This window comes from Salminus brasiliensis, chromosome 18, assembly GCF_030463535.1.
Source record: "Salminus brasiliensis chromosome 18, fSalBra1.hap2, whole genome shotgun sequence".
NCBI classification, from domain to species: domain Eukaryota; kingdom Metazoa; phylum Chordata; class Actinopteri; order Characiformes; family Bryconidae; genus Salminus; species Salminus brasiliensis.
Window position 1 is genome coordinate 34,302,371 of NC_132895.1, and position 15,851 is coordinate 34,318,221.

At 43.1% G+C, this 15,851-nt stretch overlaps 1 protein-coding gene across 7 annotated transcripts in view; it reads left to right on the forward strand.

The window, feature by feature from the left end:
* Positions 1 to 15,851, forward strand: part of LOC140538936 (uncharacterized) — an 81,615-nt gene that overhangs the window by 34,692 nt on the left and 31,072 nt on the right. For 5 of the 7 annotated variants that reach the window (XM_072661489.1, XM_072661488.1, XM_072661490.1 and 2 more), the window contains 15 exons: positions 633 to 806; positions 1,026 to 1,202; positions 5,160 to 5,336; positions 5,719 to 5,892; positions 6,269 to 6,442; positions 6,524 to 6,700; positions 7,384 to 7,566; positions 8,316 to 8,483; positions 8,599 to 8,763; positions 9,461 to 9,634; positions 9,854 to 10,030; positions 10,200 to 10,376; positions 10,601 to 10,774; positions 14,337 to 14,510; positions 14,590 to 14,766. In XM_072661489.1, the coding sequence (XP_072517590.1) occupies positions 633 to 806; positions 1,026 to 1,202; positions 5,160 to 5,336; positions 5,719 to 5,892; positions 6,269 to 6,442; positions 6,524 to 6,700; positions 7,384 to 7,566; positions 8,316 to 8,483; positions 8,599 to 8,763; positions 9,461 to 9,634; positions 9,854 to 10,030; positions 10,200 to 10,376; positions 10,601 to 10,774; positions 14,337 to 14,510; positions 14,590 to 14,766 (2,622 nt within the window). The remainder of the gene's footprint in view (positions 1 to 632; positions 807 to 1,025; positions 1,203 to 5,159; positions 5,337 to 5,718; positions 5,893 to 6,268; positions 6,443 to 6,523; positions 6,701 to 7,383; positions 7,567 to 8,315; positions 8,484 to 8,598; positions 8,764 to 9,460; positions 9,635 to 9,853; positions 10,031 to 10,199; positions 10,377 to 10,600; positions 10,775 to 14,336; positions 14,511 to 14,589; positions 14,767 to 15,851) is intronic. The other 2 variants (XM_072661493.1, XM_072661492.1) reach the window with 2 other exon arrangements.

The window sequence follows — 15,851 nt, forward strand, 5'->3', positions numbered from 1 at the left end:
TATTAGTTAAAAACTAATAGAAACATTGTTTTCATTTAATGTAGTAATTGAATTGTTGGGAAGAGCCTTTCCCCTTACTCATTTCACTCGCACAGCAGAGAATGTGGACCCTGCACAGTAGGGGTCTTACATTCTGAGTCCAGTGCGGCAATATCAATCTATCAAGATATCTAGAGGCTATATGCAGCATATACAAGCAGAGCACGACAACATACCCCTGCACCAACAAAAAGGTGTTTGGGGTTATATACTGTGTTGGGGTGAATTTGCTGGGACGTCCACTCCTGGGAAGATTAGCAACTGTTTTACGCTTGTGAATAGTCTCTCAGTGTAGAATGTTGGTTTCATTGTTGTTAAATAAGTAAAGAGACGGTGGAATATGTTGTGTGTTGTTGTTCATCTGAGGTTGTATTTATATAAACAAACATTTCCATTTGGTTCATACATGACATTGTAGTATTGTTGGTATTGTACACTAGACCCAGACCCAGGAGTCTTCTCAATCAGGGTGTGGGGAGCTGGGGGCAGATCAAAACCCCAGAACTGGGTTGAGAAACGTCTCTAGAGTACCTATTTAACCATTATTGAGTTATTGAGTAGTTCATTAGACTGTACTGATGTTCTCTCTCCAGACTGCTGAAAAGTGATGCTGCAGAAGAAGCCTACACTTATTTTAAACAAAAGCTGGGTAAAGACCCCTTACTGCAGACGGAGCTGGATCTGAGTCAGACTGAACCAAAGGAGATCAGAGTGAATCAGCTGTCTGCTCTCCTGGAGGATCCACACTGCAGACTGCAGAAACTCACGTAAGGAGCTGGATTCATTAAATGATCTGTAGGCTGGTTTATCTACACATGAGCTAGTTTTCTCCATGCACACTGGTCTTGAACTGATAATGCTGGTTTATTACTTGACTTTACCTACCCTACAGTAGTTCTCTTGCTTTTGTTTGAGTTTTAAGGACTGACCCCAGCTGAACGAAACTACAGCCCTCTTCTTCTACTACTTCTTCTCTGTCTCTGCAGGATGTATAAATCCAGCAGTATTACAGTGAGAGACTGTGCTGATCTGATTTCTGCTCTGACTGTAAACCCCTCACACCTGAGAGAGCTGGATCTGATTGAGAATAAACTGGATCAGGCAGGACTGCAGAAGCTCTGTGATCTACTGAAGAATCCTCACTGTAGACTGGAGAAACTGAGGTGAGTTCCTGAAGTGAAAGCAGCAGCTAAATGTCTTCTAGAACTGGCAGTATTACAGAAGAACAGTGCATTTGTATCTTTAGTAATTTTCGGAAAGTCTCCTTGTCAGGCGATTAACAGCACTTTAATTTATTTACTAATTACCAGGTTTAGTTGATCTGTTTGAGCAGAGAAATCAGGAAAGACTCCAGATCCCAACTCTGGAACTATTTTGTAGGAATAAAAGTTGTATAAAATATATATTTGTGATCCAGTCCAGCAGACTAAGGCGCTGACACTATGGCGCTTAATGACCTAGTCAGGTGATTAACAGCACTTGGCCTTGCAAATGTCTGGACTATCCCCAAAAAACTATGAGGGTTCGTCAAAGATACCATTCAATAATAACCAGTCTGGTTGTTCCACCTAAAGTAGACCCTCGAATATGTGGAGATGAAATTTGACTACCAGGGTCACTGCAGTAGCAGAGGTGGCACTTTGTTCCCACCTCAGACCAAACAAGCAATAAGATGCAACAGAGATGTAACTTATTCCATTGATTCGTTTAAAGAAAAGAGTCATCATTCAGAACATCTTGGTTAGAACACAAATAACTGTTTAAAATTGAGTTGTTCACAGTTTGATCCCACCGAGAGAAGGTTACAAAGGTGACTGGACTACCAGACGAGATAACCTGAAAATCTCAAAGAATCCTCTCCGCAGTTAGTGACCGAGTTACAGGTTTTACCTTTGAGCCAACATAGCTTACCCTGCCCGATTTCAACAAAGGGTCTAAAGAAGAGAGATCAACGCTACCGCTCAGTGTTACAGGTGCACATGAAACAAGCCACTGGAACTGTAAAAGCCATGTGTTTTCACCATTTTAAAAGATGTGTGCTACTGGAAGTGTACCACGAGTAAAGTCTTGCCCAGGATCTGTCTCCTAACTGCATCATAGCACGTATTCTGGGTTAAACCAGTGTTGCTGAGAGTAGAACAGAAACAAAATGGATTCAATTCTGTCAAGTTCTTACCTGCCCCTCCCTCCACACCTGCACCAGTCCCTGCACCTGATCCTGTTCCATGGGTTGAACCACACTTACACTGTCGTGGCTTTCTGCTCCAATTGCTTGGGCCACTCCAGTTTGGGAGAATGAACCCGATGTGTAGACGTCCACAGACTTATTCACTGCTACCATGCATCAGGCTTTTGATCACCCTGTCTGTGGAGGAGAGACCGCCCCCCGGTTCCTAAATATACGACAGGGGAAAAGATCTGTGGCTGACTATGCAGCTGAGTTTCACACTATGGCTGCTGAGAGTGGTTGGAACTCATCTGCATTAATGGCAGCCTTTCAGCAAGGGTTGAGTGAGAACCTCAAAGATGAGTTATCCCAGCATGATCCTCCTCCTTCCCTCAAAGATCTGATGACAGTGCTCCACATACCTCCGGGGTGTTTCTCAATGCTGCCATGTCCTGGGGACCAGACCAACAGAAGCACCTTAGAGTGTACTGCTTCTCTTCAGCTGCTTCAGCACTTTCTGGGTTTTGCTATTTTTTCCGTAGCTTTATCTGGAATTTTAGCACGGTTGCTGCTCCACTAACCTCGCTAACAGTAACAATGGGACAGTTTCAATGGACCAGTGCAGCCCAGAAAGCCTTTGAAGAGCTCAAACACTGCCTAGTCACAGCTCCAGTGTTACAGCTTCCAGAACCTGATGTTCCGTTTGTGGTAGAAGTGGATGCTTCTGATATACAGTAGGTGTTTGGGCTGTGCGATCAGAGCGTTCAGGTGCTCACAAAACGTTTTTCACACCTCCTCACACCTACAGAGCAAAACTATTATGTCGGTAACAGGGAGCTTTTGGCAGTGAAACTAGAATTGGATGAATGGAGGCACTGGCTGGAGGGGGCTAACCACCAGTTCCTGGTCTGGACCTCAAGTTGCTCAGAGGATGGAGGATCAAGGTCCATGTGCTGCCAGTGGATTCGGTCTCTGATCAAGGCCCACAGTTTGCCAGTAGGTTCTGGAAAGCATTTTGCCAGCTACTGGGTGCCTCAGTGAACCTTCAGTGGCTTTAATCCACAATCCAATGGTCAGACTGAGAGGGTCAACCAAGACCTAGGATGGGCCTCTTGTAATCCCTCCAGTTGGGCTGAACACTCATCCTTGGGCATGTCCTCTTTTGAGTGCCAGTTTGGGTATGCCCCCCCTATGTTTTCAGAGCAGGAGGATGAAGTGGGGGTCCCAGCAGCTGGGCATTTTGTTTGGCGATGCTGGCAGGCCTGACGGAAAGCTCTCCAGCTTGCCTCAGACTGGAAAAGTTGCTGCAGACTGGAAACGGCCTGGTTTTACCTAACGGCCAGAACAGAGAATCAACCCCACATTCCACGGGTCACGCCTAAAGCCCGTACTGTGCAGCACCCTTGCCTCTGTCCCAGCTCCCCTGCCCTCAGTTCTGGTGGCCGGGTCGCCTGCTTACACTGTTCGGCGTCTCTTGGAATCACGGCGGGTCCGGGGCTGCGGAAGGACATGGGCCTGAGGAACACTCCTGGGTCCCTGCTCGTAACATTCTGGACCTTGAGCTCATTTGGGCCGAGGGGTTGGGAACATCTGATGCCGTTCCTCAAAGGGGGGGTTCTATAAGGGTGCAGACTGTGGCTAGGCAACCTGCTATACCACCCCCAGCCACTAGTTTTGCCCTCTCTTTGGTTTTGTTGTTGCTCCTTTTTTCTTTTTCCCACCGTTTTCCTTTTTGTTTGGGAAGACTTTTCCTGTTGCTCTGTGATTTCGAGCAGGTCAGTCTTCCCCTGGTAACCTCAGTTAACATTTCAATTGCAGATTTCCTCCGTTTCTGAGAGTCCTAGTCCTTTCAGCACTGTGGTGTTGTAGCTCACTCAGTTCATACTGGTCTCCCACCATAGAGGTTGGTGGTTCTAATCCACCTCCAGGTGAGCTATCTTTACAGCTTTTTCCTTTTTCCAGCGCTCTTCATCTTCATTTTTTTTTTTCATTTTTCTGGGTTCTCTGATGGTTCTGATTAGCATTTCTTCTTGACTCTGAGCCAGATAAACTGAAAGATTCACAGGACCACACGGATGTGTGATCAGTCAGTCTCAACCCCCCCTACACATCAAACGACCAGGGAATGAAGTGACTACGTATAATTTGAAATTTACTGAGTTTCAGTAAGAAACTAGAAATAACAGTAAAACTCTTTTAGAGCACTATTAATTATAAAATACATTAATTGGGGCTAAAGCTTGTCTGGTTAAAGATGATTTGATTTTTATTAACTTTCTCTGTCTGTGTAAGAATGATGGTTTCCAGCAAACAGCAAACAGCCCACGTGACTCGCTCCCCTCCAAGGCCCAGATATTAATCAGTTGTTATCCTACTTATATTTCAGGCTGGCAGACTCTAGCGGTCTCCTACTAAGGTCTGGTTCATTCATCCACTTTTTAAATGCTTTAAATCAGCAGCCCAATTGGCCTTGCTCTCTCCGGAGTGGGTAGATGGCGCTCTCCCCTCACATGGCTTTGCTGCGTTGGTGGTGTTGCTGGCGTTGCTGGCGTCTGCGGGTTGGTGTGTTGAAGTCTAGTACACTGCGCTTCCCTCCAGGCATGTTGGTTCCCCCGTGATGTTGCATTGGAGCCAGTTGGAAAAATGCGTGGCTTGTCTGTGGTTGTTGATCCGCCCTCACTAGTGGTGGGGGCATTGCATGCAATGGGGGAAGAGTATGTACGGGTTGGGTATATGTATGTATGTATGTAGGTATGTATTTACCTGTAACACCAGATAAGTACCATTAGTCAACTAACATCTGAGAGTATGTTTGCTCCACAATATGCATATATATTTCACTGATGGATGGAAAGTGTCTTGCTCTCACAAAGACTATAATACTGAACGTTTGTATGAGTATTCTACTACCAGTGTTCACTTCTCCCATTCTCTCATTTTGTTGTACATTCAGTCTCAGATGTTGCTGCATCTCAGAAGAAGGATATGCTGCTCTGGCTTCAGCTCTGAACTTAAACACCTCATCACCCCTGATGGAGCTGGATCTCAGAGGAAATGACCCTGGAGATAAAGGAGTGAAGCTGATCATGGATTTAGAAAAGGATTCACAGACTAAAGGGAGAAGAATTAGGTGAACTGATTTTACAGCACCGCTTGTGTTCAGTACAGTTTGGTACAGTTAGTAAATGATTTAACTTTGGTCTTTTTAAATTTGCATTAAAAATATCCACTTTCTTATTAACTGATATCTGATTCCACTGTTTTTGTCCTTCATTTATGAAATAACTGCAACTGTTTGTAAATGTCCTTTTACAATGTTAAAGAATATCATTTATCTTTGACTTCAGAGCAAATCTGAAATGTAATAGTACAACTCTACTATGTTTGCTTCACATTACTCATTATATTTGATTAATAACAATATATTTGATTTTCTAACTTAGAATGAAAGAGCAATGTAAGCAGCAGTGTACAAAGACAATGACTATGTAATATTATTCCTGTATCTGCAGACTGCTGAAAAGCTCTGCTGCAGAGGAACTCTGTGATCATCTGACTGAAGCTCTAGGAACAAACCCACTACTGCTGACAGAGCTGGATCTGAGTGGGAGAATACAAGGAGACTCAGAAATGAAGCAGCTGTCTGATCTACTGAAGGATTCACACTGCAGACCTGAAAAAATCAAGTTAGTTTTTCCTTTTAATGAACTTTTCTATTTTTCACCGATATACAGATCTGTGTTGGTATTCTCTGTAGAACTGTTCCATACACAGCATATGACGTTTGCTGTATGTGTTAACAAGAGGACTGATTGACATGAAATCTTTACAGAAGGCTTTGAGGTTTCATTCATTTTGAATATGAATATGTAAATATGTAACATTTAAATTGAATTGAATTAAAATGTACTTATTATTTTTAAAGTTATTATACATACACTATTTTTTGCTTTTATTGTGATTAATCTAGCAGTAACAGCTATCTAAATTATGCTAACTGAATACACAAACTACACAAACAAAATAAATCTAGAAATAATTACTGTTGTTTTTTTTCTGCAGATTAAATAACAGCAGGATTACAGAGGAAGGCTGTGCTGCTCTATCAGCAGCTCTTTCCTCTAATCCCTCACACCTGAAAGAGCTGGATCTGAGTGGGAATAAACTAGGAAACCCTGGAGTGAAGCAGATCTGTAACCTACTGAAGATTTTGGACTGCAGACTTGCTAAACTAAAGTTAGTGTGTTACTCAGTCTCAGAAGGATACATTAAACATTTGAATTGAAGTTTTAACTGTAACATTTCTCTTTTCTCCAGTCTCTCAGACTGCAGTGTAACACAGGAAGGATATAAGCATCTGGCTTCAGCTCTGAAATCAAACCCCTCATCACACCTGACAGAGCTGGATCTCAGAGGGAACGACCCTGGAGACACAGGAGTGAAGAAGCTCACTGATTTAGTAGAGGATTCAAACTGTAAACTGAAGACACTGAGGTGAGAAACACCATTCCTTACCTACGTCTTATACTGTGGTGAGCTGTAGGTTCTCAATGGACAGATCCATGTGGCTGGGATTAATAGACCGTTTTAGAACACTCAATAAATGACCACAGACTGAAGAACACACTTCACCAACACGACTAATGCAACTCACTGCCTGATACAAACTGCAGGACTGAAAAGAGACAACACTGCAACAGCAACTACAACCTGCACAGAAAAATAACGTTACGGATTTAGGTTAAAAGCCACATAAAGGACAAAAGAACACACTTTTCTTTAATTAAATGTTTCTATTGAAATAAATCCCACACAAAACCATAAATGTCAGCTGAAGAAAAGTGATAACTGCACTGAACATGTCCTCATTTCAACAAATAATGAAGAACACTAAATGAATGAATTCCAACATCCCAAATGAATACTTCAATATTTGTATTATTCTAGCCTGGTCTACTGAAATGCATACTGGTACATCCTTGGATAAATATGAAAAGCAGCTTGACACCTTCACCTTTAGTGTGGATACATAATAATGTATTTAATTTTCTTAAAAGAAATTAGTTTGCTCAGTGGTGTGGCAACACTGATCACATCTGGGAGTAGAATAAAGAGCAAATGAGTTATAACATTGTTAATCTGTGTTCTCATCCATTGCTTTCATCTCATCTTTGCAGGCTGTTGAAGACGGCAGCTGCAGAGGAAGCCTGGACTTCTCTTTCTTCAGCTCTGAGAATAAATATCCTGCTGCTGACAGAGCTGAAACTGAGCAGGAATCCAGCAGGACCTTCAGGAGATTCCAGAGTGAAACTACTGTGTGCTGTACTGCAGGATACACACTGTAAACTGAGGAGACTCTGGTCAGTATTCTGATCTGTTCCTGCAATAATTAATACGGTTTTCTTTAAAAGGTGCATGTAGTGGAAAACCTAAGAGAAAATATTGGATATAGAAAGTTGGATGTACTGTGTCATTGTTGACATTCCTCACTGTAATGTTCACTCTAGTCAATATATGGAAACCAGACTGCAAAAACTGCTTGTTTTTAATGACCTTTTGTTTTATTCACGTTTTTGTGATGAAAATGAATACCAGCAGCTCAGCTCCTCACATTCATGATGAAGTTAAAAGGAATGTTTCAGAGATGCTTTGGGCTTTTTAAGAACAGAGGTTGTGTATATATAGATATATTCATCATAAATGTACAGAAACAAGGGGTTATTGCTTTTATCTCAGCAGATTAATATCATTATCAACACCCATTCACACCATTAGTTTATAGTTCAACTAAAATGACAGATTGATGGTAAGTCCCTCAGTGTTCTCTGTCCTGAAGTGATCAACTGTTGTGTTGAGCCACTCTGCTTAATGCAGCTGTTCATTCAAACGTACCTGCACATTACATTTGATATAAATGGTACCAAATGTTGGTTGTAGCAGTTACAGAAACAAGCAGAATAAAAACATTTTATATTATCATATTCTCAAAAGAAATAATCGATTTTACTGAATTATTTTCAGTTTAGTAAATATTAGCGAAGCTGAATGGGTTTCATGTTTTTATCTTTTTATATCTTTTTAAATGTGAAATGTCATCATTTGCTTTTAGGATCAACGATGATGATCTAACAGAAGAAAGCTGTTCAGCTTTAGCCACAGTTCTCACCTCGTCCACTCTGACAGAACTGGACCTGAGCTCCAACAACCTGCAGGATTCAGGAGTGAAGGAGCTCTGCAGTGGACTGAAGGATCCTCTCTGTAAACTGAAGAAGCTGAGGTAAGATCTACTGAGATGCATTACTCTCATCACACAAAAATCTCAACTTCTCAAAAGAAGGAGAATTGTTGTCACAATTAGAAATAAATGTTCTGGTCTTTTGTTCTGGGTTTAGTCTTTCATTCTGCAGAATAACAGAGGGAGGATATGCAGCTCTGGCTTCAGCTCTGGAAAGCTCCTCATCGGCCCTGACTGAGCTGGATCTTAGAGGGAACGACCCCGGAGACACAGGAGTGAAGCAGCTTACGGGTTTATTTATGAATACAAAGAAAAAACTGAGGTGATTAATTTATGAACTTATAATCAATTTAATCCTGAGTTATTTACATTTAGACCTGTTCTGTCTATTAGTTAAAAACTAATAGAAACATTGTTTTCATTTAATGTAGTAATTGAATTGTTGGAAAGAGCCTTTCCCCTTACTCATTTCACTCACACAGCAGAGAATGTGGACCCTGCACAGTAGGGGTCTTACATTCTGAGTCCAGTGCGGCAATATCAATCTATCAAGATATCTAGAGGCTATATGCAGCATATACAAGCAGAGCACGACAACATACCCCTGCACCAACAAAAAGGTGTTTGGGGTTATATACTGTGTTGGGGTGAATTTGCTGGGACGTCCACTCCTGGGAAGATTAGCAACTGTTTTACGCTTGTGAATAGTCTCTCAGTGTAGAATGTTGGTTTCATTGTTGTTAAATAAGTAAAGAGACGGTGGAATATGTTGTGTGTTGTTGTTCATCTGAGGTTGTATTTATATAAACAAACATTTCCATTTGGTTCATACATGACATTGTAGTATTGTTGGTATTGTACACTAGACCCAGACCCAGGAGTCTTCTCAATCAGGGTGTGGGGAACTGGGGGCAGATCAAAACCCCAGAACTGGGTTGAGAAACGTCTCTAGAGTACCTATTTAACCGTTATTGAGTTATTGAGTAGTTCATTAGACTGTACTGATGTTCTCTCTCCAGACTGCTGAAAAGTAATGCTGCAGAAGAAGCCTACACTTATTTTAAACAAAAGCTGGGTAAAGACCCCTTACTGCAGACAGAGCTGGATCTGAGTCAGACTGAACCAAAGAAGATCAGAGTGGATCAGCTGTCTGCTCTCCTGGAGGATCCACACTGCAGACTGCAGAAACTCACGTAAGGAGCTGGATTCATTAAATGATCTGTAGGCTGGTTTATCTACACATGAGCTAGTTTTCTCCATGCACACTGGTCTTGAACTGATAATGCTGGTTTATTACTTGACTTTACCTACCCTACAGTAGTTCTCTTGCTTTTGTTTGAGTTTTAAGGACTGACCCCAGCTGAACGAAACTACAGCCCTCTTCTTCTACTACTTCTTCTCTGTCTCTGCAGGATGTATAAATCCAGCAGTATTACAGAGAGAGACTGTGCTGATCTGATTTCTGCTCTGACTGTAAACCCCTCACACCTGAGAGAGCTGGATCTGAAGGAGAATAAACTGGATCAGGCAGGACTGCAGAAGCTCTGTGATCTACTGAAGAATTCTCACTGTAGACTGGAGAAACTGAGGTGAGTGATCTCTTTTAAAGGGGATAATTATATATAGTCTAGAACTGCACATCTTCTAAATGTGAGGTGTCTAACAATATTGAAGAGTACGTTTGTAGTCTGAAGCAGGCCATGAAGAAATGATGTCCATATCAAGATGAGGGAAATGATTTTACTGTTGAACTTTCAGTCTCAGGGGTTGCTGCCTCTCAGGAGAAGGATATGAGGCTCTGGCTTCTGCTCTAAAATCAAACCCCTCATCAGTCATGACGGAGCTGGATCTCAGAGGGAATGATCCTGGAGAGACAGGAGTGAGGCTGTTCACGGATTTACAAAACGATCCACGCAGTAAACTGAAGACACTGAGGTGAACTACTGTTACAGTGTTACTTATGTGCAAAGCTGTTTGTGTACAGAAGATTGAAATGTATATCGTTTAACCGTTTAAAAGTTTCATTAAATATATTTTTGTTTCAGGTTTTTAATTAATTAAAACTTCCTAAAAGATGTTTACTTAGTTTAGACTAATCCGACACTTTTCAACAACTGAAATGACAGGAAGGTGATAAATGTTTATTATTTAATCTGCAGGCTGTTGAAAAGCTCTGCTGCAGAGGAAGTCTGTGATTGCCTAAATAAAGCTCTAGGAATAAACCCCTTACTGCTGACTGAGCTGGATCTGAGTGGGAGAATACAAGGAGACTCAGAAATGAAGAAGCTCTGTGATCTACTGGAGGATTCACACTGCAGGACTCAGAAACTGAAGTAAGCATTTTATTCCAGCATTGTCTGTTAGTCAACTGTGTGCAAGATGATGTAGATTTTGTCTAATTTTACATACATGAGGGATCACCCAGTGTTATATAATACAGTTGAAAGCAGAAGTTTACTGACACTGTATAAAAAGACACATCTGCATTTTTCCTCACCGTCTGACATGAAATCAGAATAAACCTTTCCTAAATGCCAGAATAATGAGAGAGGGAATTTTCTAAGATCATTTTGACTTTGAAAAGTAATAAAAAGTTTAAACACATTTCATTAGTATTTGGTATCACTGGCCGTAAACTGAATGACCTGGGTCAAACGTGTTGGAGATCCTTCCTCAAGCTTCTCACAACAGTTGCAGGAATTTTGGGCCGTTCCTCCTGACAGAGCTGGAGTAACTGAGCCGATGTCTGTAGGCCACCCTGCTCACACATGCCTCTCCACCTTTGCTCCTAAATGTTCAACAGGACTGAGATCAGGGCTTTGTGATGGTCACTCCACAACACTGACCTTGTTCTCCTTAAGACTCTCTGTAACCAGCCTGTCAGTTTGCTTCGGGTCGGTGTCCATTTGGAAGACCCGTTTGAGCCCAGGCTTTAACTTCCTTGATGTCTTCAGATGTTACTTCAGTATCTCCTCGTCCTCCTGACGCTCTTTCTTTGTGACGCTCTTCCCTCCTGACGCTCTTTCCTCCTGACGCTCTTTCCTCCTGACGCTCTTTCCTCCTGACGCTCTTTCCTCCTGAAGCTCTTTCCTCCTGACGCTCTTTCCTCCTGACGCTCTTTCCTCCTGACGCTCTTTCCTCGTGACGCTCTTTCCTCCTGACGCTCTTTCCTCCTGACGCTCTTTCCTCGTGACGCTCTTTCCTCCTGACGCTCTTTCCTCCTGACGCTCTTTCCTCCTGACGCTCTTTCCTCCTGAAGCTCTTTCCTCCTGACGCTCTTTCCTCCTGACGCTCTTTCCTCCTGACGCTCTTTCCTCGTGACGCTCTTTCCTCCTGACGCTCTTTCCTCCTGACGCTCTTTCCTCCTGACGCTCTTTCCTCCTGACGCTCTTTCCTCGTGACGCTCTTTCCTCCTGACGCTCTTTCCTCCTGACGCTCTTTCCTCCTGACGCTCTTTCCTCCTGACGTTCTTTGCTCGTGACGCTCTTTCCTCCTGACGCTCTTTCCTCCTGACGCTCTTTGCTCCTGACGCTCTTTCCTCCTGACGCTCTTTCCTCCTGAAGCTCTTTCCTCCTGACGCTCTTTCCTCCTGACGCTCTTTGCTCGTGACGCTCTTTGCTCGTGACGCTCTTTCCACCTGACGCTCTTTGCTCGTGACGCTCTTTCCACCTGACGCTCTTTCCTCGTGACGCTCTTTCCTCGTGACGCTCTTTCCTCCTGAAGCTCTTTCCTCCTGAAGCTCTTTCCTCCTGACGCTCTTTCCTCCTGACGCTCTTTCCTCCTGAAGCTCTTTCCTCCTGACGCTCTTTCCTCCTGACGCTCTTTGCTCGTGACGCTCTTTGCTCGTGACGCTCTTTCCACCTGACGCTCTTTGCTCGTGACGCTCTTTCCACCTGACGCTCTTTCCTCGTGACGCTCTTTCCTCGTGACGCTCTTTCCTCCTGAAGCTCTTTCCTCCTGAAGCTCTTTCCTCCTGACGCTCTTTCCTCCTGACGCTCTTTGCTCGTGACGCTCTTTGCTCGTGACGCTCTTTCCTCCTGACGCTCTTTCCTCCTGACGCTCTTTCCTCCTGACGCTCTTTCCTCGTGACGCTCTTTCCTCGTGACGCTCTTTCCTCCTGACGCTCTTTCTTCGTGACGCTCTTTCCTCCTGACGCTCTTTCCTCCTGACGCTCTTTCCTCCTGACGCTCTTTGCTCCTGACGCTCTTTCCTCCTGACGCTCTTTCCTCCTGAAGCTCTTTCCTCCTGAAGCTCTTTCCTCCTGACGCTCTTTCCTCCTGACGCTCTTTCCTCCTGACGCTCTTTCCTCCTGACGCTCTTTCCTCCTGAAGCTCTTTCCTCCTGACGCTCTTTGCTCGTGACGCTCTTTGCTCGTGACGCTCTTTCCACCTGACGCTCTTTGCTCGTGACGCTCTTTCCACCTGACGCTCTTTCCTCGTGACGCTCTTTCCTCGTGACGCTCTTTCCTCCTGAAGCTCTTTCCTCCTGAAGCTCTTTCCTCCTGACGCTCTTTCCTCCTGACGCTCTTTGCTCGTGACGCTCTTTGCTCGTGACGCTCTTTCCTCCTGACGCTCTTTGCTCGTGACGCTCTTTCCTCCTGACGCTCTTTCCTCCTGACGCTCTTTCCTCCTGACGCTCTTTGCTCGTGACGCTCTTTCCTCGTGACGCTCTTTCCTCGTGACGCTCTTTCCTCGTGACGCTCTTTCCTCCTGACGCTCTTTCTTCGTGACGCTCTTTCTTCGTGACGCTCTTTCCTCCTGACGCTCTTTCCTCCTGACGCTCTTTGCTCGTGACGCTCTTTGCTCGTGACGCTCTTTGCTCGTGACGCTCTTTGCTCGTGACGCTCTTTCCTCCTGAAGCTCTTTGCTCGTGACGCTCTTTGCTCGTGACGCTTTTTGCTCGTGACGCTCTTTCCTCCTGACGCTCTTTCCTCCTGACGCTCTTTCCTCCTGACGCTCTTTCCTCCTGACGCTCTTTGCTCGTGACGCTCTTTCCTCGTGACGCTCTTTGCTCGTGACGCTCTTTGCTCGTGACGCTCTTTCCTCCTGAAGCTCTTTCCTCCTGAAGCTCTTTGCTCGTGACGCTCTTTGCTCGTGACGCTCTTTGCTCGTGACGCTCTTTCTTCGTGACGCTCTTTTTTCGTGACGCTCTTTCCTCCTGACACTCTTGCTTCCTGACGATCTTTCTTCGTGACGCTCTTTCCTCATGATGCTCTTCAGCAAAACAACCGCACAGCCTGATGCCGCCGCCCCCATGTTCTGGCATTTCGCAAATAGAAATAATTTTGGGAATCCTAAATGACCTAAAACAGGAGAAGATTATTCTGATTTCATGTCCGACAGTTGGAACAAAATACAGACGTGTCTTTTTATATAGTGTCTGTAAACCTCTGCTTTCAACTGTACATGTTAACTTACTGACTTTCTAACTGCCCTGATGTGATGTACTGAAAAGGAATTTCACATTTAAACCATTCTAAACATAAACTGGATTCTAAGCAGCTCTGACAGTTCTATGTCAATTGTTTGTGAATAAAATTTTCTTCCATGAAAGTTAATCTGACAATGCCATTAGCAGCTAATTTGAGCCAATTTACCAATCTATTTTATTTCCAAAGCATATCTAGCAGGGATCTGATGTAAATTTGGCTGAACTGTCCTTTTAAGTATATATTTATTGCTACATTTTGCACCAAGGTTATTTTAGTGTTATTGTACAATTTGTAAGTTGGTGATTTTATTGAACTGATTATTGTTATTTTATAATCTTGCATAAACAAGCCTACATTATAGAATTTCTATTAAATGCAGTGAATAAAGCAATGCAATAGATTTCTTATGATCATGTGAAATTGTTAATATAATTAAAGAAGCTTTGTGCTTTCTCTCTCTGCAGGCTGAACAACAACAGTATTACAGAGGAAGGCTGTGCTACTCTGTCAAAAGCTCTTTGTTCAAATTATCCACACCTGAAAGAGCTGGATCTGAGTGGCAATAAACTAGGAAACTCTGGAGTGAAGCATGTTGCTTCTCTGCTGAGAATTTCAGATGGAAAAGTTGAAAAGCTGAAGTTAGTATTTCAGTGAATCCTAACAGTAAGTCTAAACATTCTGAGTTCCAGCTGTTTATTAACGCTCTCATTTCTCTAGCATTTCAGACTGTGGTTTAACAGAGGGAGGATATGCTGCTCTGGCTTCAGCTCTGAAATCAAACCCCTCATCATCACTGAAAGAGCTGGATCTGAGAGGGAACGACCCTGGAGATACAGGAGTGAAGCAGCTTTGGGATCTAAAAGAAGATTCAAAATGCAACCTGAACACACTGAGGTAGAAACAAGTCTTCAGCAAAAGTCAATAAACTACACGCAAATAAAATGTTTGATAGCTATTAGCTATCAGTCTGTTGTCAGCTGCTAATCACAATCTGCATGTCATCATTAGCATGTACAAATTACAGTCCATTTACTACATATTAAAATATCAAAGTCAAAGTATCATTTATCGTTAGATATATCATTCAAACCTGATCTTTAGGTAATATAAACAATTAAAAATGTGACTGGTGGTCAACATGATTTAACAAGTTTTCACAGGCCGTGGCTGTAACCAACAATTGACAAACAATAAGGGCGCAGTGTAATATTTTACAGAGAGTTGAAACCTGAGTGCTATACATTTTGTATAGGCAGATGCTATTAAGTAGTGGGCCAGAATTATACAAATGAGAAGAGGATTTCACCAAACGATAGCCCACAATAATGTTGTTGGTTTAAGGTGGTCAGTAAGCAGATTTCTCACATTCCCATGGCCAAGCTGAACTAAGATTTAAAATGATTTAATTTGAGGTTAAATTTTAAACACACTGAACAACAGATAATTATATGAAGAGAAGACATATTTATAATATTTAAAGATAAGATAAACCTTATTAGTCCCACAGTGGGAAAATTCATAGTGCCACGGCAGAAAAGGGATAGCAAGACACTCGGATGCAAAAATGTAGATAAATGAACACTTATTGTTTGTTTTTTATTGTACCACTTATTAATTATTTACAGATAATTGCAAATTGACCCTTAATTGCACATGTGTGTGTGTGTGTGTGTGTGTGGGGGGGGGGGTAGTACTCATTGTATTTTTACATTGAGGGATCTCTATTCCCTGAACATGTGTGTGTAGTGTAAGTGTGTGTGTATGTGGTCCGCTGGGAGCAGTGCTGGTTGTGGAGTCTGACGGCAGCAGGAAGGAAGGACCTGCGATACCCCTCCTTCACACACTTGGGGTGAAGCAGCCGGTCACTAAAGGAGCTGCCCAGTGCTGCCAGAGTCTCATGCATGGGGTGGGAGCTGTTCTACAGTATGGATGCCAGCTTGGCTGTCATATGCAGACAGACAGTACAACACACAGTGCAG